Genomic DNA, 24,919 nt, shown 5'->3' on the forward strand with positions numbered 1-24,919 from the left:
TCGGGACAATCTGTTCCAGTGCTCGTTCACTCGCACAGTGAAGAAATTCTCCCTCGTGGAACTTGCTGTGCATCAGTTTCTGCCCGCTGCCTGTCTTCCTGCGGCTCGGCATCGCGAGCAGAGCCCGATCCATCCCCGGACGGCTCGCCCAGACAGGGACACACGGCCGGGCCCCGCCGCACTACAGCTCCCGGCAGACCCCGCGCCGTGACTCGGCCGGGGCGCCGCGGCGCGGGCCGGGATGGAGTGAGGGGCGAGCGGCGGACAGAGCGCGGCCCTGCGGCCCCCGCCCGTGTCTCGCTCCGCCCCGGGTCTATGCGGCCCCCCGGAGACCATGGGATCCAGGATCAAGTGAGTGCCCTCCGCAGCTCTCCAACCCCGCTTCAGGCCCTCGGGAGAGAGAAGGGGACTGACTTCCCCGCCCTCCCTCCGCTCCGTGTGAGGCCGCGCGGGCGGGACCCCGGCCGAGCTCCGCGGGCCTCGGGCTGGGCGAGAAGGAGAGGGAGAAGGAAGGGGACCGAGCGCTCCCTGCTCCGCGGGCCGGCAGGACGGGCCGTCCGACCCGAACTCCGGGCGAGATCCCGGCGGGACCCTCCGGCCCTGCCCCAGGAGAGGGGCGAGAGCCGACCCTGCCTCACAGCCAGCCCGCTGCCTCTCCCGCTCTCAGGGCCAGGCGGGGAGAGCAGTGCAGTGTTATCGGTGCAGGCCTGCGGGAGGGCGGGGGTGCTGTGTTGGGAACGTCTTCATTGCCAGCACAGCCGACGCCTGTTCGGGGGTGTGGAGGGGTCGAAGGAGTGCAAATTTCTTCGCCCAGTTTAGAGTGTGCTGACGGAAGGACTACAGTCTGGATAGGAGGCAGCCAAAGTGCATTAGCCAAGGGGTTTGGGGGAAGGAGATGAGTGATGAAAGCGATTGAAGTGCTGGGCCTGCAGATCCATGCCCTCAATGTTTTGGTTTTTTAAAATTTTTATAAAATTGGTGATTGATTTATTGGTAAGCCTTGTTGGTACATTTGGTATAGTCACATTAAAAGTCTCCGTTCGTTCATATGCCATTCCAGGAAAATTCAGTTCCTCGGACACAGGTAGGGGTGTAATAAAGCTATTGCCAAGCAGGGAGTGCTGACATCTCCGTGTGTGAAAGGGTTATAGAGTGGAGAGACCCAGGGAGATCCTGTCTTATTAGGCAGTTTCAGCAGGTGCTGTTGAGCAATTGTTTTTCCTTCTTGAACACAGTGTTCTTCAGGATTAAAATGGGCTTTAACTTTTCACTTCTTTTGTTTAACTTGCATACAAGACTGGAGGGGACATAGTTTGTGTGATAACAGATCTTTATGTTCCCAAGCCCATAGGCTGGGTAGATGAAAACGTATCTTTTCAGCCAGGGATTTTAGGAAAATGTAAGTGGATAATGAGTGTTTGTAATGATAGCATTGTGGCGATTGGTTGGTTCCAGAAAGGAATGAACTTTCCTTCTTTCCTTAGGCATACTGTGGGCATGAGTTTTACACCTTTTTGGAGTATGTGATCTCAACTGTTGCTGCAGAAATGAAAGCCTGAGAAATTGGTTAAGCTCTTACAGTCAAATACAGGTAGAATCGAAAACGGTAGATATTTTGGCAGCAGAGTAGGCTGTAATCTCTAATTTACACCTTCAGACCCTGCAGCAGTCACTCTTGCTTGGATCACTTCAAGATTATGATCCAAAGTGACTTCTTATGATGACCTTATCTTAAATCTGTTAAAAGGTTGATGCTTACTTTAAATGCAGTTTCTTTTGTGTGCACACTGAATCCACAAGCTGTTTACCGTCTTTGGGTTTGTGATTGCTGCTTGGACTTCAGTGGCTTTGAGTAGACTTTGCTAAATGAGTATGTCATCAGGCAGGTGAGATGCTCCAACTAGAAGCTGGTGTCAGGGAGATGCAACTTTTAGAAATACTTCGTGCACCCAGAGGAGTTAAGGACGTTTTCTTTGCAAAGTCTTTCAGTGTGAACTTGTCTTTCAAGACTGCAGATAAAACCCACGTCTTTCCCAATCGCCAGAGTAACAGAGGTAATAAAACCAGGTAAACATTGCTTTTCATTCTTCTTGGACTTTGTGAGAAAGCATTTGGAGTGATTAAGCAACTTCGCCTTGAGCAACACTTAATGAACTGCTTTTTTCCACTTTGGACAGAACACAGTGCCCGAGTGGACAAAATTTCAAAACAGCCTTAAAATACATAGAGTGAGAGAGCCTGTCTGAGTAAGAGGCTTTTCTGGTCTGCCTTTCTGAGCTGGATGTTTAATCCAGCAAAGACTTTAATGTTGGTAAGTAACTTCCTTATTGGGACAGGTTGGAAGTGTGAATGAAAGAACGGTTGGGTAACTGGGTAGGGTGAGGCACATCTCCTTTGGGGGTGTCACCAGTATCTGCTGGAGCCCCAGTAAACATCCAGCAGTCAGATCCCTTGCTTCTTGCAGTAGATTGATAACTGTGAGGGATATTAAACTGCTTGGCACAGGATCCCTTGCACACACTGTGTTTGACTCTGCATGAAACCTGGGCATATCTGTCAGTTAGATTTCTGATGGGTGTATAATAATGAGTCATTTGAGTGAAAGATTGCTTAGAGAAAAGTATCAGTAGCTGCATCAGACTGAAGTGAAAGAAATCAAGGAATTGCCAGCAGTCCTGTAAGCTTTTGGCTTCTGTATAGCTGCAGGCAAAAAAAAAGCTAAATTGCGTGTTGGGTTACAGTGCTGGGTTATTCCTCTGTCGGGGCACATCTCAGGGAAAGGCCAGGCACTCTGTGCCAGCCAGGTGAGGTAGGACAGGAGCCTTGTTATCCTGCTGCTGTCACTGCTCAGGAATCTTTGTACTCAATGTTACAGGACAGAAAGGATTTCTTATTTATTTGTCTTAAATAACGCGTCAATGTCATTCTGTTCAGCAGAATGGCATTGCACGGTAAAAACACTTGGCCTGTCCCTTTCCAGAGGTGGTTGTATTTCACTGGTGACACAATAGATGCCAAGTGTACATCTGGGAAAACTTTCAGAGATTTAACAGAACATTTGTTACATATAAGATGAAATATTATCTACCTAGGGAATATCAGGCAAAAAATGTTAAATGTATGGAAATTAATCAAGGCTTCAGTTGTAGTTTCTGAATTGAATTAGTGATTACAGGTTTCTGCTAATAATTTATTTTCTGCAAGACTTGAGCAACTAAGCCTTGTTACAAGACAATTAATTATCAGACAGTGTCAGACTCCTCTCTTATGCCTCAGTTCTTAAGCAGAGTGATATTTTCTGTCATGAGTGCTATTGCATTTTTGTATGTGTACAAAAAATGCTCCTGACAGAATTGAAATAGGCTGTAGATATGCAGAGTATGTACTTCCAGCCATCCAGCTTTGGAGAAGGGCTTGATTTAATTTTATTCTGAATAAATCTCATACAGTTTGGTAAAAACTACAATTTTTGATCATAAAAGGTACATAAATATCTTATTTGAAATATCTTATTTCAGTGTAAAATTGAATTTCATATTGATTGCTTTGAAACGGATGTTATTTCTACATCAGAGATTTGAAGAACTTCATACAACTAGCATTTATCACAGAAGTACTGTTTTCTCATACAGCTCCTTCCTAAGTTTGTGTTTACAGAGAAGTATTGCATTTCCTTCTGAAATTACCTAGTTCTCAAGTAAATGAGGTGCTACGTATTTTTGTGCCTCTGTGTCCTGTGTAATTTTTTTAATTGCATCTTATTGTTCACTTGATAAGTGACCGTGGATCTGTAAGTGATTTTTGGGAGGAGGGAAAACTTGCTGTGTTTGTTCAAGGCTCTTGTGCTGTGGGGGATTGCAGGGGCTGGGGTTTCTGTGCAATGCACAGGTGACATTGGAGTACGGAATACACATTTCTGATCATGTTTATGCTGTGTTTGCAAACTGTATGAAGTCTCATAGTGACTTGTTTCTGTAATGCCTCTGAAAAGTTATAAAATATCCACAATCCAACAATGACTTCATTCTCATACTGAGGTGTTGGTTGTTGAATGCAGCCTTTAATACCGAGTTTCTCACCTGGGAAGGCTACTTTAATTTCACTGTTCATAGAAATAAATGGACGTTTGTCATGGAAAATTAAAATACAAAATGTGATGTCTTTTTGTCTGAAAGTTTTAGAATACAGTCTGTGCTCCTGCCAGCTGTTTTACGTGGTGCTTTCACTTAAGAGTTTGAACATGGGTTCGAACATAATACTAAAAAGGTGTTTGTTGTTTTAACCATTAGCTGTAAAAATAAAAAGTTTATAAACTTTTAATTAAGGAAACAGGGTGCTAAAAATAAAGACACAAACAAGGAGGGTATGATAAGGCTGCCCAGCAGTGTGTATGAAAGGAAAAATAAATTTCTGGTGCTCTGTGGGTATCATTCCCTCCTCACCCTGTCTGTCACTGTTGGAATGGAGCTAAACCCCACTATTTGCAGGTTGTGTGCTGCAACTTGATTAGCACAGTGAGAATTATGCAAGTTCGGTTTATATTGCACAATAATAGCTGACTTTGGATTTCTCATAACTTATGAGTGCAGTTTTCTGAAAAAACAGCTACTTAAGACAAATCAGTTGGGAACTGGTGGCAAATTAAATTACCATTAATTGAGTTGTGAACCATTGTTGCTCCTGAGAGGTGCTCTGTAAAACTGAGGAGTGTGATCCTGTGCTACTGAAAGCAATGGTGGCTTTTCTGTCAGTTTAAATAGGTGTGGGGTTTGGCTTAGAGCCACTTGAGTTAGGCTAAGTGGGCCTGTGGCATGGTCAGAAATGTTTTCCTTAATCCTTTTGGTGTTAAAGTAGGATTAAAAATAATAGAAATTCTCTGAAGAGTTAAGCTGAACTCCTTGACATACTTATATGTTTGGTTTGAAATGTTGGGTAAGATGAGCTTAATTTTTTTAATTATCATTCAGTTAGGAATTCTAGCAGGTATATTTATGGGTTTTGTCATTATTTTCATCCTTAGCTGTAAGGCAGTTACAAAATTCACAGGTAAATTATGCCACAGCAGTTTTCTAACATTAGTTTGCATTAACACATAGGAGACAATATTATCACTATACAAGCACCCATAAATTTGGAACAGTAATTATGCAATTTTGATTCTTGATTTTAACCAGAAAGTCTAAGAATAAAGTGTCACATGTTCAGAGCTGCAAAATCTTTATTTCAGGATTACAGCCTCTTTAATCTCAAAAAGCAAAAAATTATCTGGAGTAGCTAAAATTGTTAGTCAGGAATTAACTCAAAATATTCTTTCTGATATTTACGTGCTGTCTTTATGTGCTCATTACAAGATGTAATTCTGGAGCATCGCAGAGAGTTAAATTGGTAAGAACTGAAGAAATACCACTAAATGGTTTGTTTGTATGTTTTGAAGTAATATTATTAACTTTTTACTTTTACTGCTGGTATATTTATAACTCTTGAGCAAAGTAAATCTCCTTCCTCAAGCATGATTTACATCTTGTAGCTCAATTTGATATGGTTTTTTGACTGTCACACTTATTTCCGTGCATCTGGCAAATTTCTGGATTCAAGACTCTGGAGTCTCATGAGACCAAACCTTGTGCATTTGTAATATTCTCCAGCATGGCCTTTTTTGACAAAGAGGTAGAAATATTTTGACAGGTATTAAAAAGGGGCACTGTCTTCATCCTAAATACAGCCTCTTTAAGTTTTTGAGTTGTGTGTGCAGAAAGTGATTTTGCCCCCTCTTGACTGCAACTATTTTTTTTTTCCCTTTTCCTGGGCAAATAGATGTCATGAGTTGAACTCAAGGGTCACAGTAATGAAAATGTGAATCTGAGTGCTGTTTGTTCAATGCTGGACAATGTGACTTTTCAGTTTGAAGTTTCTAAGACTTTTTTTTTTTCTCCCCTGAAAAAAAATCCCTGTATTTAGCACCTTACAAAGGCCTGATGAGAAATCATCCAGGGCTGTAAACCAGGAAATGGAGATTCTCTAGTTGTCATTGTACTGTGTGCATGCTGAGAATGCTTTCTGACTGCCTCATTGCAAGTGCACTAATACCAAATTCTCTGTGTGCTAAATACTTTCCTTTTGTTTCAGACAAAATCCAGAAACTACCTTTGAGGTGTATGCAGAAGTGACCCACTCAGGAATCAGTTGCATTGGGAAAGGTACTGTTCTGCACTGTAGTTCTACCTATTTATTGGCTAAAATTATTCTTAAGAGCGATATACCATGAGATAATGAAGTGTGTTTTACATTATGCTGTTCTAGCTTTTAGAAATATCTTAATTCCTGGTTCTGTGGAATCTTTTACAGTTAGGACTAAAAATGAGAAATTTATGTTTCTGTGCCTGATTATGGACAATTTTCAGGTTTCTTTGACTGTTTTGTCTTCCTGTCTTTTAAAACAGAAATAACTATTTTCTTGATTAGGTTGAAAACTAAGTGCTTTTTCAGGTTGGTATTTGCTGCTTATTTAGAAAAGGGTAGCTGTAAACCAAAAAATACTCTTAAAACTGCTTGTTTGGAATTTTACTTCCCCTTTCTTACTTGTCTACAGAAGTATTTTCATCTGCTCCCAGAATTCTCAGTTTGATCATATGACTGTACCTGGAAACTAGGCATGGATGCAGCTTATGATTTGGATAACTGTTTTTATTATTATTATCAAGTCATAATTACACAAGTGTTTTTCTATAATATTATTTTTGCCAAGTATTCCTATGTTTATGGTAGAGAAGTCCCATAACTGATGAAACTGACATGTAAATACATTTGGGAATTTTTGATTGCACTTTTATCTCACCTGAGGAACTAGATCAAATAAGCAGGAAAAGCAAAGGTTGATATTCATAAGGCCAAAATTTATGTCATTCGAGATACTGTTAAGAGAGTTCAGTCTCTAGAGCGTCAAAATTAGAGAATCATGATTAATCAGCATATTTTGTGCTTTTGTCATTTATTAAACAATCACACGTGTGCTGTAGATATGGTGTAATGAACCAACAGAAAGGATTTTTGTATTTTATTGACTGGAAAGCCACTTACCTCCTTTTATATCTGATTTGTTACAGTCTACAAAAGTCAAATAGCTGCAACTCCTTCCTTCCCTGCCAAAGCCTCCATAGGAGTTGTAACTGGAATACAGTGTTGGCTTGTCCTACTGCTCTGTGCCATCACAACTATTTGATGTAACTGCAGGAGCCCTTTTAATAACTGGTCTTTGTTGCTGCACATCTGACCTGGATTCTAGTGCCAGAAAATCTGAACAAATTTGACCATAAACATTACATTGTACAGTACTAGTGTCTGGGTATAATCTTCTCTTTGAAGTTTGTTTGCATCCCCCTGGAGGGATTAATTCCCTGCTGTGGGAAGGTGGGTTAAAAAGCACGGAAACTACTTTACAGGTTTTTAATTGGAGAATTTAGTATACATTTTGTTCTATAAACCAACTGATTCTATGGGAGTTTCACTTAGTTCTGTTTTTAGGTTTGTTGTATGCACTTGTAGGTGCAAAATCTTCAGAAATTCTTTTTAGGGAGTAAAAAAAAGAGTTTTAATAATAGTTTTTAACTAGTCATATATTTTGAAGTTACTGTCTCGGAAGAATCTTTTAAGAGATTTTTCCCAACCAATTTTTTTTTAATATGTAAGAGGTATGCTTTATTCTCAGAAGTCTTAGATTTGTGCATACCCAAATATTTGGTCCTTCTGTTCTGAATGAAGGTTGTGTGGTACTTTGCAGTGTATCTAACAGTTGTACTGTATCCCAGGCAGATCACCGTTCCAGAAACACACACCTAGAAACCTCCATGTAGTCCGTGTCCACTTTATTGCTGTCTGTTCCATGCCAAAATCCTAAGAATATAGATTCATTTTTCTTTTTTTGCAGTCAGGGAATGTATGTTACATGGCAAGGAGCAGCTATTCTTGAGAAAAGTAAAATGCATAAAAATTGTATAAGACACCAGTTACCAGGCAAGTTTAAAACTATTTCTCCCCATTTACTTGGTCCCAAAATTAACTAAGGCAGCTGTTTTTGAAGTTTGTGTCTAGTATAAGAGTGCTATTGATACTTAAAAAGCTCTTAATTCTGATATCAATCTTCTGACCTGGTCTTGAGGAGAAAGAATTGTTTCAAAGCTGTAACTGGCCTACTATGGGGGATTGTCTGGCTTGTGGGGTGGTAAAACTTGCCTCTATGTTGTTATTCAAAAATTTGTGTAGCTGTCATGGATTAACCCCAGCTGGCAGCTCAGCCCCACGCAGCCGCCCGCTCCCCCTGCCCTGGTGGGATGGGGGAGCAGATTGGAAGAGGAAAAGTGAGAAAGTAGCAAAGGATGTTTGCCATGTGACTGTGAAGTATCAACTGGAATTTTAAGCTTTAATGTATTTCAAAGTTCACTGACAACTGCAGAAGGGAAAAATCTGTTCTGGATTCCACGAAAGACACCAGTAAACCAGACCAAGTCCAACAGAGGGCCACAGAGATGGTGAGCGAGCTGAAGCACGTCAGTGCGAGGAGACAAGAGTTCTGGGCGGGTCTAGGCTGGAGGAGGCTCCAGGGAGCCTGAGCAGCAGCCTTCCACACCCAGGCAGTTCATCAGGGTGAGGTATCCAGGCTTGCCAAGTGATGCTTGGCAGGAGGACAAGGTGCAGGCTGCTTCAAGAGACATTCTAAGGGAGTATGGGCAACCTGTTCACCATGAGGAGTCAAGTATTAGACCAGGCCACTCAAGAGATATTGTGCATCTCCATCCTTGGAGGTTTTCAAGACTGAGCTGCTTCAAAACCATGAAGACCTCGCACCTGGCCTGTCTTTGAGCAGGAGGTTGGACTAGAGACTTCCTGGGGTTCCTTCCTGCCCCAATTATCCTGAGAGTTGATTCATGGAAGTGTAAGCTTCAGGATCATCTGGGGAATATTTTGTACGCTTAATAAGGTACAAAGTGAAAAATTTCATTGAAACCAAAGAAGTTGAAAAAGTAAACATTGCTTTATTCCAGTCCAAGCAGAACTTTGCCAAACCACAGTGAAATTCGTGAACTGAGAGTGGAAATGATCACTGGATCAGCTTGCTCTGCTCTCACTGTCCTTTCCCTTCAAGATTGTTTAGGAAGAATGATCATCCGTGCTCAGCATTATATTTTTGGCACATGAAATCCTTGGTACATTATACAATTCCAGCACTGAGGTGGTGTTTGTTTTTTTTTTTTGAGAACTGTGAAGCAGGATAGCTGCAACTCTAACTGGCTACATGAAGATAAATATTGCTTATTAAAAATATATTTCCTTAGGAGAAGACAATACCATACCATTTTTTTTTTACGTGATGATTGGTGTTTCAATGGAAGCTGGGTATTCCCCTTTCTGAGAGGACACATGTTTTTCCTGTTCTTTCTTTTATTGCCAGCGTACCTATTAAAGCTTTTCTTGTTGACCTTGGTGTCCTTGGCCAGATTTACTTCTGGCAGGGCTTTAGCCTAACATGATGCCTGGCTGTTCAGGCAGTTCCTCTGCATTCCTTCCAGGCCATGTTTCCCTGCTTCCACCCACTGGAAGCTCCCTGTTTGTGTTTAGCTTGTCCAGGAGCTCCCTGTTCATCCACTGAGGCCTCCTCTCTCCTCATTTCCTCTTTGTAGGGACGCATTGCTCCGGAGCCTGGAGCCTTCTCGCCAAAAGTGAGAAGCTGCAAACTAGAATAGAAAGAGCAGAGTCTGTACATGGAATTTATCTAGTGAGAAATCTGTGTTGTGTGTGTCAGGTATAAGTATGTCAAGCGCAGGAACTTTGCAAGTCTAATGATTCTCACCAGCTCCCACACATTTACTTTGAAAAAAAGAGGGGGAAATAGCCATGGTTTTATTGTAAAAATGAAATATTTTAGGGAAACTACTGGCTCAAAGTAAAAGTAGTAAGTTTTGTGTTTCTGGTGCGTGGTCTTCTCTCATGCATTGGAATTGTTACGTGATGTGGATAATTATAAGCTTTTTAAATACTGCTATTTTACTGTATTTCTTTTCCTATTTTTAATCTTTGTGTAAAGGAAGGAAAAACCATTTTATAAGACTGTGAGTTTTGTATTTGTCATGGCACTCCATAATACTGAAACTTCACAGAAGCTGAGGTAGTAAATTACAAAGAACTTGTATTGTTTTTTTTTACAGAAGATAACTGCTTAAGCTCACTTAAGCACTCTTATAAATCCAGTTCTATGCTATTGACACATTGTAGAGAAGTGCATTACAACTGTTTCTTATGTTTTTAATCTCAGCCGGGAGATTGTTTTGTTCTGGTTTTTTGAGATGCAGAAATAGAAAGAATCTCCTAGCAAATTTAGTTTAAATACCTTTTTAAAGAAAGTGAAAGCTTACTACTTGTGAAATTTTACTTTTAACTTTCAAAGCACTTTATGATCTTAAAACTGCTGCAGATCATTCATCAAAAATAGGATGTGACAAATTTAAGGCTGTTGCTGGACCTCAGCCAAAGATTCTCTCTTGTTAGAAAGGGCTGTGAGGAGAATTGTAGTCTGACTGTCAAACTGTTCATATAGCAAAAGAGAATTTGTTAGTCTAAAGTAACCGATCAAAATAGTCTCTGAAGTAAGAGCATTTGAAAGTAAATGCTCACAAGAGTAAAACACCCCCTACACCCCTGTCTGGGAGGACGTACCATGCTTTTGTGTGGGGTTTTTGTGTTCTTGCCAAAGCAGACATTATAAAAGTATGTCAAATCTGTAGCTTTACCATGTAGTGTGCCAAAAGGCCTTTCTCTCCAAGGACCTCATCTTTCATCTTTTTGTGAGTGTAGCATAAATTCTTGCTGTGTGTTCAAGGAAAAAGCTGAAATGGTTTAGTATAGCTAAAGGATTTCTTTCTGAGTGTTTTTTTAAAAAAGCATGGTAAGTCAGAAGCCTAAACGCGACCGCATGGACAAAGTGTAAGTATGTTAGAGTTTAACAAATGTTCACTGCATTAGGAAAGGAAATGTAGTTTATGCTACTTCTTTTATGACAGAATTTAAAAGGTCTTGCCGTAAGACTCTCCATGTGCTTCTTTCTTTTCTGGAAAACATACTGCTAAGTTGAAAAGGGAGATGAATCTTAGAAGGAAACTATTAACTCTGAGGTAGTTTATCATTGTTTGAGTGAAAGGATGAAATTTGCATTTGAATTGGCTCCTAGAGTAGCATGTACTACTAATCTTGTTCCTACTAGAAGCTTGTGAGTAGTTTAAGTACTTCCTTCTTTACTTTTCATGTTCTAGCCTTGGGTTGTAATAGCTCTTTCCCTCCCTGCCCCCCTTCCCAGCAGATCACAAATGTATAACTTAAACTAATCGAAGTCCTTAACTCTACTGGGAGAAGTCACGATGTACTTGCGCATTAAAATTATTTTACAGTTGTCACTGTGGTTTCTGTGGTAGGACTTTCACAGGTAGAGAGAACTAGCAGCTTTCTGTCTCTGTCAGACATGCTGCTGCTCCTTACCATTATCTTTTGTCATAGATTATAATGTTACATAGCAGACCAGTGCCTCCTATTCTGAAGAAGGATTTTCTTGCATATAAACAAAGTTACTGGACTAGGATATCAAGTTATGAGTTGGTCATTCAAAGGTTTGTAAAGCTTACCTGTGCACCTCTCAGAACAGCCTTTTTTTTTTTTTTTTAAGATGAAAGCTTTTATTTTTTATTTTTTTTTTTGTTCCAGTCTTCCCGTTCTGTATTCAGAAATAGATAAAATGCTGAAGGTTTAGAAATATCAAAGGAAGTGCAGAATTCAGGTCTCTTTCAATTAAAAAAGGACTTTCTGTTGAAGGGGCTGGAATACCCAAATCACGCGTTTTCCTATCCCATCTTTACAATGTTGTGTTGTGTTGCTACACCAAACTTCCTAAAGCAGGATTGGAAAAGTAACCAAACCTAAGTAGGTAGGTGGTATTTGGGAATTCTAATTCTCCTAAGCTGCTGCTTTGTTTTTCTGTTTCCATTTGATTGCTTTGCTTCTAAGTACAAACAAGGTGGAAGATTTTAACAAGGAGCTTGCTGGGACTGCAGTGTCTGGGTAAGTCAATAGCAGCACTGTTTGAGCTGTTTTCTGTGAAGACAGTTCACAGTTTGGTTTTTACAGTATAAATGAAATACAGAACTCAGTTTGAAGAGAAACTCACCTATGAAAAACATACTAGAATCTGTCATTTTGCAAATCATCACACATTTTATCTAACGCATTTTTATGCGTGTTCTTATCTGATAGTACTAGATTTAGTAAACCCCCAAACCAGTAATATCAAATCTGAGTGTTTCTCTGTTGCTGTGAGCTATTTTGTGGGAAGAGAGCTCTTTGGCCTTTTTGCTTCATGCTTTTAACTACTTCTGTCTACAGTCTTTCGTATTTCACAAGTATTTACTAATCTGCAGTATATTGCTATGCTGGCGCTGTTTAACTAGACAGAAAAGTTCAGCACAGAAAGTCTCACTCATAAGACTTTAAACTCTTTTGTTGATTTATATTTTTTTAAAGGAGCTTGACATCTTCATCAAGTTCACAGTGGGCCTGCTTTGTTTGCTTTCTCTTGAATGCTTGATAAGATTTTTCTTCTATTGTTTTGTGCAGCAAGGACAGAACTTGCCATGGCTGAGGTGGTTTTTTTGTAAATCCACAATATGGTCATTGTCTGCTGCTGAATAATTGTGACTGCTTTTTGTACAACCAGAACTAAGGCTTTGGCTGTGAACAGATTCCTTCTTAGCGTGAAAAGAGACTAATCCATGTAAATACAGCCCCAAAATAAAGCTTTACAGAAAAAGGGAAAGGCTGCTAAGCAGGAGGGCAGAGGTCAGCAATTTAACCTTTAACCTAACAAATAAGAAGCATGAAAGTTCCCGAATTGGTTTACAAAGGCAAGCTCCTGTGATCTGTCAGTTTTTCTTTTCATGATAGAGTTGGGTGAGAAAACTGACTGACAGCTAGTGCCTTTTTAACTGCAGGTTGGAATTAACTGCTAAACTGAAACTTTCTTAGGGATGGTTTTTCTAGTGATTTGAACAAATTATTTTCATTCACTAGCCATACTTAAGATTTTTTCTTGAATTTATAGATGAATTTGAGTGGTTGTTCCTTGTAAAGAGTTATTGAAAGGCTCGATTTAGATAACCAATACTACTGAAACATTTAAGATTTCAGCATTTGAAGCATTTAAGAGTTTGGTGAAGCACTTGTTGCAATTAACTCTTCTTTCTGTGCTGCTTTCAGAGGAGGGCTGCTATGCCAGTAACTGCAAAGAGATTGTACTTTGAACAGAGTCCAAACGTTGATGTTGAAGAGGAGTGTGTGTGTGTGACTATTTAAGGGAGCAGTTTTAACTTTAGTTCATTCTCAGCCATAAGCATTTCCGAGGTGATTTGTTTTTCGGTTGTTCTCAATCACAACAGGTAATCTTGTTAATGAGTGTTAACTTCTGCTCAAAGCTCAGTGCATCTGCAATCAGCAGTTAACCTAGATACAGACGTTGCTGTAAAGAACTATCAATGCGAGTGTCATTCAGGTGAAAAGAACAAAGTAGTAATGACTTTTAAGGAGACTCCCTGTAGATTTAAGAACAGCGACTTTGGGTGGCTCCCTTCCCTGAAGTTAGCACGGTCCCCTAAGTGACTGACTGGTCCATCTGCTGTTGGATGATGCTTCCTAGGAATGTTTTTAATAGAAAGGCTGGAATTCAGAATTCGTGTCTGTCTTTAGTCTGTTGTCGTGTAGGTTGGTAGATGTAGCAGAGCACTACAAAGTGCCTTAGAGCACTTAACAGAGCACTGTTTCATGTGCAGCACTCTGTGAAGCAAGTTTGGGAAGTAAAAGGTAAACTAGGTCTATTTTTATTGCTGGTTCTTTTTGTTATGGGGAGTTCCTTGCAGAAGAGAATGTAAACTGGAATTCAAAAAGAGGCCTGTCAGAGTGCCCAAGGCAGTACTGGGCTGCCTGCCTTTAGTGTGGTATATTTGTGTGTCATGAACAAAAAGTGACATTGTGAGGTTTTCCTGTGGATTTTATTGGTTTTGTTTTGTGTTGAGTTTTTTCTGTTTGTTTGCGGTTTGGGTGTTAGGTTTTTTATAAATTGAAGTCAAGTTTAAAAGAGATGATTTGAGGTTAGATTATTATCAAATGAGTGTAAAATTAATGCAAAACTATTGTTTTACTTCAGCAGCCATTGTCAAAACCCAAGATCAAATCTGAACAAATTCCAAGCTCCACCTTCTGTGCTACCACAGACAACTTGCATTTTCATCCTTCTGGGGCTCGTAGGTTTTGGTAAACCGTTTGTCAAAATTCCAGATGCTGACAGATTTTCAGCTCCTGGGAAGATGGTTTTTATGTCTTTTTAAAAAATGAAAACAGCTTTTTACGTACTTTTTTATATTGCTTATTTCAGGGAAGAGTGAGATGGAAACCTTGGATAGAGGGATGGGAAGAGACAACTGATTCTGATAATCTGCTGTCTGGAATGGGTTATGGTCTGGAGAGTTTTTTCTGAACACTTTCCTGACTGGAATTTCCAGCATTAGAATTTGTGCTGAGATTTTAAGTGCTGGTGAAGGGAATTAGACTCACATCTCACATTGCATTCTACAGGTGTTAACTCAATCCCATATTCCGTTCCTTTGAAGATTAATTTACTTTGAAACTACGTAATTATGAATATGAATAGTGGTAACATGGCCTCTTCATGAATTGGTTCTTACATTGTGACACCACTTAAGTAAATGACTGTAATTTCTATCTGCAAGATACTTTGAAGATCCTTGAGACCTTCTGTTCCAAAGGTTCTAAAACCAGATTGTCACTCTGTGCAGAAACACCTATCAAAAATTCTTAATGCAGACTCAAGCCAAGTGTGAAAATGTGAAGACAGAATGGCTGATTGAGCAGCACAGTATGGGCAGAGGCAGTCAGGTTGCTGGTGTTTCCTGTTGGTAAGATGTGTCTTTGACTGGGTGTTATTTCAGTGCTGTGCTTTGTCTTTGTGTGAATGTAGCGCAAAAAGAGGGCAGACAAGCAGGGAAGGTCCCAGGAGGGGAGGAGCAGCTTCAGAGGAGCAGGAGCTGGCGCTTGCTGTGGGACAGAGCTGCTCCATGGGCAAGGGCGGAGCAAATCCTAATAAAACATGGCAGAGGAAAGGTAAAACACAAAAACCCCAAAGCCAAAACACAACCCGCCAAACTTTCCTTGAAATAGGTTTGAAATTTTCTTCTGGAGTTGTGCTTCACTTACACCTAAAATGTCTGGTTTTATCTGGTCTGTTGGTCATTGACTCAGTTTAATTTGAAGAGTTTATCAAACATGTAAAAAAGATTCATTAGGGTAAATGACCCTCTCTTAAAGCTATAACCTCTGTCCACAAGTGCATTAACATTCATACTTTTTCTTTTACGTTTTCCCCAAAATAATACATTGATCTCATCTTACTCCATTTTATCTAGAGGTGATCCTGGCACACAGAAAAGTGTTATAAATGTGCTTCTTTTGCTTCATTGTGATTAAATTCCTTCTGCTCTAAAGATCAGGTTATATTTGCCTTGTGTGTTTGTGGCTTAAAGCCTTCTGTTTGTGATGATCCATCATTTTCTTTTGTACAGAGTAGTAGTAAAAATTTGGTTTAGTTTGTGTTTGGGAAAATTTACTTGTAAATTATTTGCTAAAAATATCTACCAGTACAGTATGTTACAGATTGCATCAATATTGTGTAATTAAAGATACCTCTTTAAGGTATTTTCTGCTGGAAAGAATTAGCATGTTAAAACAGAAGTGTGCAGCTCTGTGTGTACCTTCACACTGTTCATAAAGAAGAATAGATGTAGTGAGTAAATAGAATTATTTAACTTGCTCAGTATTTTATTCCTTAATGAACCGTAGAGGTGAAGAGTAGTAAAATCTCACAATTTGCCATTTCTATTGCATGGATGGCAAAAGTGTGTTTTGTTGCACTTAGAAATACTAAATGTGGCATCCAGTAATGCCGTAATTACAGCTTTTCATTTTGATGTATTTCTTGATTGCTTTGCTCTACCCTGGCCATGGGATTCTGTCCTTCACTAAGTCATCTTGAAACAATTCTGTATCTAGACTAAATCCTTAGAATGCAGTGGGTATCAATCACATGGACAATTAAAATTAAGTATTGACATGTTTTTAAAATAGTCATACATCTCAATTTTGTTTATCTCAAAGTTTTAAAAACCTGATGACCTCATTGCAGCTCGACTATAATTACCATGTTTAAACTTCTATGCATTTTTTAGTTTAAACAGCCTTTGTGTTTTTTTAAACCAAAAGAAAATTAATGAGAAGAGACAAAGAGACATCAAAGAGGTTTTCCCTCTGATTGCAGTGTTAGAAGTTTTGCCTGAAAATAGGTTACATTTCTTCTGTTTTCAGCTGAATCCTCATTAACTTTACATTTTAATGATGTCCAGAGCAAATTATACGATTATGGTAGATGCCTTAAAGGGAAGCTTAAAGGACACCTTTTTAATGTTTGTTTCTTTATTGGTGGCAGTATTTGCACCAATATTATAAACAGCATTAGGCTGCTGAAAGTAATTCCAAAACATATCAAAAATATATTCCATTTTTGCCATATATGTAGTATGAGTGTCTTAATTTAATATTTAACACAAATGGAGCATGTTATGGGGAGATCTTCATCTTTGTAGAAGAAAAATGTAAATCAGATCCTTTGAAAGAGTTTACAAATTACTTGTGCATTTTCTATTCAGTTTTATTTATAATGATCAAGTAAAATGGAGACAGATGATTTAACAGAGTCTTGGAATTGTTTCATTTTCTTGAACCTTCCATGGAGACAATGGTTGAAATGTTAATAAAGTTCTAGTTTGTATTTTTACAACCACAAAAAGCATTATTGGGGGAACTTGGTGGAATTTCAATTTATTCTGTCTAGAGGAACTCTAATAACGCAGTTCTGTGTTCTCATGTACTTCTCCTACTAATAATTAAGGCTTCGTAATTAACTTTCTAGAGAAAGAATTGTGTTATATCAAATGCAACAACAAAACCTTGTATTCACTGCACCTTAAACAAGGTTAACTGGAATTGGCAATAGCTAGAATAGAATTTGGACAGTTCAGAGTGAAATACATCATTTCTGACTGTATCTCAATGAAAAGTTAGAGCAGAAGATCTTGTGAAGAGTGAGGTCTTCTGTTTCCCTGTCCTGACACTTGGTGTCTGTGCTTTAGAAACAGAACCGATGATTTTCTTGTGCTGTGCTTCAATCATTAAAATTTTGGCAGTTGTGATTATGACAAGGGGATGGGAAGAAGCAGGAGTGTGCCCGAGTACAGGTGCAAGGTAGGACTCAAAACACAGTTGACATAGTGGTATGTTTCCATTTGTTTGAATTCTTCATCATTGATTAGAGACTACTGTGTCTTGATGGAAGCATTTGATAAGCCTGTCATTCATAATCATGTGATAAAGCAGGAACTGTTAGACAAAAAAAGTCCCTAAGCGTAGCATTTCCATTTCAGTATGATTTTACATCTTCTGTCTCGTGTTAGTTTTCTACAGAAACTCTTCAGAAATCTAAATTGTCATGATTGTCTGGCAGTAATGATAGACCCAAACTGCACATCCAGCTTGGTGGGCTTTGGATGATATTGTGTTAGAAAATGGGTTTGGGGCTTCCAAAGGTTTGGCTCTCTGCAAGTGTGAAAACAGCTGTTGGAAGTCGTGGTTGCAGTTCCTAGTTAATCTTAAGTCTTTTAGATTTGATGCCTGCTAATGTAACTTTAGTTTGAAGATGGTGTCACTAAAGGAAATAAAGTTTGACTTCAATTTCCTGCTTTTTCTTATCTTTATTTTATAATTATCAGAGAATCTACAATCTTTAGTTAGATGCAAAATAAAAATACTGATTAATAAACTCAGGAAGATACAGGTTACTAACTTCTAGCTGACAGAGAGATGTGCACGTTATTTTTGTTTCCTTGGCAAGAAGGATTTTGTATGGAATCATATTAGCACTGAAAACATGGAATGTTCTTCCTGGTAACTTGTTCTCCAAGTATTTGCAGTGTGCCTGTTTCCAGCCGGTTATGTGTTAATGATAGTGCAGGGCTGAAGCATTCCAATCATTCATATGCCTGTCCTCCCTTTCTCATAAGGGTTTCTTTGCTCAGGGTTTTTGCCTTATTCCTTTTGCTTTGTTGTGGTCAATTCAGTCGGTATAATAGCAGAGACACTGGCTTTTTTTTCCACCCTTTTTTTCTTTAGTAAAGAGTTATGTTAGAGATATACTATAACAGAGATAAGAGCTATTTATGTCCTAAGCTATTGATTTTTAATTAATGTTGCCTGGGCTCATGCATGTTGGCAGAATTGCTAACAGCTTGTGGCATTTTTTAATTCACATCTTCTTTTTTGGTATTTTGACAGTGTCATTCATATCTCATGAAAAAGTACCTCGTCAGGTTAAATGTGTTAAAACACCGAGCAAAAAAAAAAAGGAGAGAATGGAACATAGGGCTGCCTAGAAACCTTGATCCATTGCCAAAGTATTTAAACAATTTAGTGTTTTGGTTTTCTAGCTCCAAGCTGCTTCTCAAATCCCTTGCTAATTAATCCAGTTAATTCTTTGTAGACTAACTGTATGCAGGGCTTTTTCTTGGGCCTCTATCGCTGAGAACCCTGTTTTGTTTGAAGCAAACCTAAGCTCTGTTATAAAGGTTGTAGTAATAACGTGAGTACTTGCAGATGTAAATACAGTGTTTTGAGCCTTTTTAAAAGGAGTTGTGTTTGTGTGGGTAACTTCTAATTTAATCTTTCATGTTTAAAAATTAAACATATATACTTGTATAAAAACATGGAGAGAACTTCATCATTAGTTTTGTCACTTAAGAAAAGGCTGTGGAGCCTCTATGGAGCAATTATGGCATGGAGCGTTGGTGTTGTGGTACTAGAGTCAGTGATACATGTTTATTTTTCAACAAGTAAATCGTGGTAAATGTCATTAATTTCCGTTCTCAAAAAAGGGTGTTTGGATGTAGCACAAATAAGAGTTTAGCAAAAAGGAGAGTTTTTAGAAGTGACTTGTTGATGCTTGAAATACTTTTAGTGAGAGTACAACAGCGGTATGAAATCAGACCTGGAAAAAGCGGCTGGGGAGCAGGGAGCTTGGAAACCCAATCAGACATGGGATGAGATAATGAGAACAGAGTAGGTACTGCTCAAGGTGTGTGTGATGAGAGCTGCCCCAGCTCTTGAGCTCTCTTTCAGTTTGCAAGAGTTGTGAGAACTGTTTCCCCCAGCATCCCACTCCCAGGGTTGATGGCCAGCTGCACTTCAGCGCCGCTGCATCATCAGTCTGTGGAGAGAGGTCCTACAAGTGGATTTAAGTTACAGTTTTAGATTACCTTTGGAACTGGTAGTGAAGGGAAAAGATTGTTTTCAGCAAATCTGCTGCTAAGGGTGACCAGATTGAAACGAATCTGCAGAGCTTTGAAAAGGCCTGAAAGTTTACTCGGGAGTTTGTGGTTTCTTAAACTGGGCAAGGGAAAGAGAAAGGAAATTAGTGAAATCGCTGGGTTTATATATTCCTGATTTCCAGGGCTGTGGCATGATTATGAAATGTTCCTGCTCAGAACTGGACTACTCTGCACTCTCAGGAGCATTTTGATAGCTGGATGTATGCTCTCATACATCTTGGAAGTATCAAGTGTCTGAAAACATTTTTTGTGGTTAAAAATCCTTTTGCTACCCTTGCCTTTTCTGCAGTAGCAAAAATGTTTTAAATTTTTTTTGTGAGATGATAGATATCCTGTCTAGCTGCACTGAATATCAGTGAACTTCTCTTTATCTAAACCGAATTTTTCTTCAAGCCAACAGCACTGCTTTTAATGTGCTAAACTTTGTTTCACAGAGACCTTCTTTTTGTTGCAGCATTGCACACAGTGTAGTGAGCTTTGCTAATGGTAACTGAAAGCATTGCAGCTTTCATGAGCTAGGTCAGTCCTGCAAGTGTCGGTATATCCAAGGCTGTGTTTTGCTGCCTGATGCTGTCCAGTTAATGAACTTACCTCCAAAAGCGAGAAGTCATTCTGAGAAGCTGAACATGCAGTGATTTTGTTTTTCTTTCATCTCACGGTCATTAGCTCCATGAGACGTATTTTTCCATGTTGGGACCTCCTTCCCCTCACCCCCACCAAGTTTTGAATGGTGTTCAAGAAGTTCAGCTTCTGTCATCAGCTGTTCTGACTCCACAGAAATGTTTTGCTGGGGGTGCATTTTCCTGTTCTTACAAACTTTCCTCTCATTTAATGCTTTAGTTGAAGGCTTTCATGGAACCTCAGTGATGTTGCAGTCTTAGGTGAGGCTCACTGTGACCAATCTCTGTTTTTTTTGATTTTTAAGCAGGATTTCAGCTTACCTGTTCTTACAGATTTTTATTGTTTTACCATTTTGAAAGAATGGGCAGCACTAATACGAGTGATGAGTTGAGATGGGCATGTTGCATGGCTCAAGCTGAAATGAAAAGGTGAGGCTGTGTACTGAAGGGTACAAGGCCGAGTTCTGAAGTGTCTCAATGAAATAATTATCGCTCTCTCTTACGTATGATCATTTAATTTATGAACTTGCACAGCTCAAAGCTCAGGAATGCGTTGGTGACCGTGGAAACTCTTGGTCAGTTCTGTTTCATAGCCCAGGTGTGTGGGGTCGTCAGTGCAGTGAGGGTGAAGCTCCAAGTGTGGCTACACTGGAAAAGCTACAGCCAGAGCACCACTATGAAATCAGCTCCCCAGAAATGCTCACAAGCTTTAGCTGTCCTTTGTTGATACAGATGTGGATGAATCAGATTTGTGGTATGACAGGTAAGCTGCATCTTACTGCACGTGCCCAAAAGCATTTGGGGTGACATCTCCACTGCAGGGACCAATGGAATGGAGAAGGAGGTTTTCAGCTTCCATCTTTGATAGACTCGTTTGTTTGTTTCAGTGCCACACCAGTCGCTAAAGCATCCTGACCTAAGCGAGATGCGCTGGCAGAAGCCATCAGGCCCCAGCTGACGGTGCAGCTCTGCTCCTCTGAGCTGTGCAGTTGCAGTGCTGGAGGTTCCCCTCAAAGGGGAGTTGTGCAGTGGGTGGGAGCCGTGCTGCTGCGCTGCAGGAGCACACGGGCACTTGCACACTGGGAACAGTTGGAGACTATCAATATTGAGGGTATGAAAGTGGGGTCAGAGTTGGAAACATTAGAAAGTTACATAGCTTCAGGCTTAGAAATCAGTATTCACTGTTGCATGTGTAACAGAGAAGGTTTCTCTCTGTAGTTCAGGCAATTATCCAGTTGCTCAAGAGAAGGGTTGTTGGTTTTCCTTTCTTAGTACGACACTTCAAGAACTTATGGTTGGCTAGAACGCTTCTGTTCCACGTCCTTTTTCAGTCAGTTCAGATTAAACCTGCTGTGTGCAGTCCGTATCGCAGTGAATGTATTTCTGCACTGCTTTATGTATTTCTCTGACAGTACGTCTGTCTGAAGTTATCGTGGTTGGTGAAGTTTGGAAAGAAATTTAAAGAAAATTAAACAATTGTAAAACATTCTCTAAGACATAGAAAATATAGGTTATTACCAAATATAAATGGCCAAACTATCATTAATGCTAAACCCAAAATGACAAAAATAAAGCAGCTTGGAAAATGTTTATAAAACTCAAAGTATTTTCTAGTAGTGAAAAGCCTGGCAGTTTGTTGGAAAATACTGTTTGTTTTCATTAGCAATTCCTTTAGGTTTTCTAATGCAGTTGATTGATTGCCATGGCCACATCGTGGGTTTACACAAGTTCCTTTTAATACGTTATTGCTAAAAAGCAATATGACATTAAAATGTTAATTCTGGTTTTCTTCAGAGCAACAACCAAGTTAGAAGTTACTTGGTTGACACAGGAAAGTAGAAAATGTAACATTACATAAAAATTTCTCGTAAAATTAATTAATTAAGGATTTTTTAAATGAAGGTGCTTAGTATGATAATTAATACTGTTGAGTATTAATTCAGTTTGCTATAAGCTCTAATTTTATCAAATATAACTTTTATTTTTGCTGCTGTACAAAGTGAGCTTAGAGAAGTTGTTTGTGTGCATGTGCTTGGCCCTTCAGCAGGAGCAGATAGGCATTCAGGAGCCATCTGAAATACATGTCCTGCAAATATTAAAGAGGTGACTGTTGCTTGTAAAGCTGTCAAAGCTCTGGTTGCTTTGGTCTTAGCCTGAGAATTTGCCTTCTGAAAATCCAAGTTACCAGATTTAGACAAGCCACACTGCTTGTGTCTGGCATTGTTACATGCTAGATGATGCACTAATCAGGATAAATTTTTGCTGCAAGTTAGCTAGATATGATAAAGGTCTCTTTATTTTTATTTCTTTATTGCTTCTGAGACTTTTAGAAAAATCTTAGCTTATAAATCCTACCCTGCATGATATTGGCACTTCCAGACTGTCACATTTAAATCAGAGCCTGAAATATTAGTTAACTGGTTCTTTCATATTCCCAGGACAAGGAGGGCTTGCCAGCTGCTGTGGAAGTGGGGAGACTGTCACCAGGCAACTCCGCTGTCTCAGAGTATAAATACAAAGAGGCAGGAGAGAAACAAATTCAGTATTCATGGCCTGAGCACTTGAAACACATCTCTATTAAATTTATAGAGTGTCAAAAAGGTTATGAGAAAAAATACTCTGATCAAACACAAATAAATTTAAAAAATTATTAAACCCTCAAAAAGCCTGCTTAAAGTAGGTGTTCCCATTCAACTTCTGCATTTAAACTCTTTTGTATAATTATTACAGGCAGCCTGTAAAATGTTTCAAAACACTTCGTATTTCATTTTGTAAGCCAGGCTTTGTGGATTTCTTGACCATTGAAGTACGATTTTACCTAATTATGTTTTTTGCAAGTTTTAGCTGCTGTATAATTTGCCAACTAAAATTACAGGGGGAAAAAAAGAATTAAAAATACAATCCATTCAAAATTCGCAGTTTGCAGGACTCCTGGAGTCTGGCTTCGATTTGCAGGAATACTACATTTCTGGGTTGGCTGGAGAACAGATGGTTATCAAGAGAAATATCCCCTTAAGTGCACAGTAAAGCAAACTCAAAAGATTCATCAACCGTGCTTTAATGTGGGCTCGAGGTATCACCAAAGTCATTAACCAGTGCAGAGAAAAGATCTGAAGACTTCAAATGAAGATGTAACAAACAGGACTTGAAATAAGTACTTATTTTGTCTCCTGGTTTTGATCGCTGTTATTTTAGTTTTAGTTCTATCCTGTGCATCCCCTTCTTATAGTTCTAGTTTTAGTTCTGTCAGTATCAGCAGTTTAAAAATTAATCTGGACTGAAAGCTTCCTGCTCTTCTTTGTAAGGAAATAATTCTGAGTTTGCTGATCACTCAAGACATCTTATGCTTTCCAATCTCTCCCTGCTCTCAGCAGTTTAGAGTGTTGGCAATAGACATTAATCTGCACCGTTACACAACTGTGTTTTGTAAAACCAGTATTGTGGTATGGATGAAACCAAAGAACCTAAGGATTTAACAGAGAGGCATTTCCCCAATTGTATTTCATATTTTGAACACTCTGCCTGTACCACAACTGTTTCCCAACTTCCATTAAAAGAATTAGTAAAGTTTTGATTAAACCTGGCCCTATTCCATATGAGAGTCTGAGGGAGTAAATAAAAGCAGTTAAGATGGAACACGTTGCCTTATGAGAGGATCTGACTAAATGCTCTGCACGTGGCAAGCTGGGCAGTTCAACTTGACATGACACCGAATAATTGATGAGGAAACCAATGGAGCCTCTTCTGTTTGTAAAAGGCAGTGAGTGTTTTTTCTGTCTTCTTATCCAAGAAGTGAGTGATATTTCTGTTTATTTAACAGGATTGTGAAGTGAACCAAGACCCCTTTAGATGGAAAGTTGGTTTGTCTGCTAGAAACCGTGAAAGTCTCATATTTAATGTTTACTCTGAGTGGCTTATAAAGCTGCTGCTGGTCTTGTGCCTGTGCTGGAAACCTGGTGTGAGGGGATCAGAAAGCCTGGTGTGCACCCCAGGTGTATGGACATAACTCTGACAACCTGGGCCAGTTCTTGTGTTGTTAGAGCTGTTACCTCCCTACATCTCTTCCTTCTGGAGAGCTGTATATTGCCTTAAGGAAAAAGCTGTGAGGGAATCTGTAGCTTAACCTGCTTTTTTTCAGAAGGATTTTTTAAAAAACACATATAAGATGTTGCTGAACACCGCCGAGGAAAGTTTTGTTCCTCACTGCCCCTCTAGCTCTTGATGTGTTAATAATATAAAAACAATTATGGAAATCATGGTGATTTGCCTAATCTGTTCTGGTTTTCTCCCTTCTTTCCTGTTTCCTATGATGTATATTTTATACTGCCTTTGCTCTCAGTCTTTCCTGCTTTTGCATCACCTTACTGAAGTCTGAACAGCATATTGTGTGTGATTTACAAACCTTATATTATGTTTCTAGATTAAACTGTCGTGAAAAGCATTTTCACGTTACCAGTGAGGTTTTTGGCACTTGCAGGGCAGAATTCCAAATGCTCTGCTAAAGAGAGAGAGGCAAACTTGTGAGCCTGTTTTTTGTGCCATTGCAGTCCGTGGCCTCGTGCACAGCAGCTGATGCTGGCTGCTCCTCTCAGCTGTGCTTGTCAGGGATGCACAGAACCTTCCAGAACTGTTGTTCCTGCTGGGCCGTGTCCGCCCGCTCGGGCCCAGCCCGGCACAGGGTGCAGCCTGGCCCCTGGGGGTGGGATATTTATTTGCACTGGGATCTGCCGGCTGAAGAGGTTGGTTACAAACCCCTCTCCCGTG

General features: G+C 39.5%; 1 protein-coding gene across 9 annotated transcripts in view; it reads left to right on the forward strand.

The window, feature by feature from the left end:
- The first annotated feature begins 209 nt into the window (after window positions 1-209).
- DENND1A (DENN domain containing 1A) overlaps window positions 210-24,919 on the forward strand; it is a 151,685-nt gene continuing 126,975 nt past the window's right edge. For 4 of the 9 annotated variants that reach the window (XM_058423172.1, XM_058423173.1, XM_058423171.1 and 1 more), the window contains exons 1-2: window positions 226-351; window positions 6,127-6,197. In XM_058423172.1, coding sequence (XP_058279155.1) covers window positions 335-351; window positions 6,127-6,197 — 88 coding nt within the window. In that variant the 5' untranslated portion in view covers window positions 226-334. Of the gene's footprint in view, window positions 352-861; window positions 2,068-6,126; window positions 6,198-24,919 lie in introns of those variants that run through there. The other 5 variants (XM_040083551.2, XM_040083550.2, XM_040083554.2 and 2 more) reach the window with 3 other exon arrangements.

This window comes from Hirundo rustica, chromosome 20 (assembly GCF_015227805.2).
Source record: "Hirundo rustica isolate bHirRus1 chromosome 20, bHirRus1.pri.v3, whole genome shotgun sequence".
Taxonomy (NCBI): Eukaryota; Metazoa; Chordata; class Aves; order Passeriformes; family Hirundinidae; genus Hirundo; species Hirundo rustica.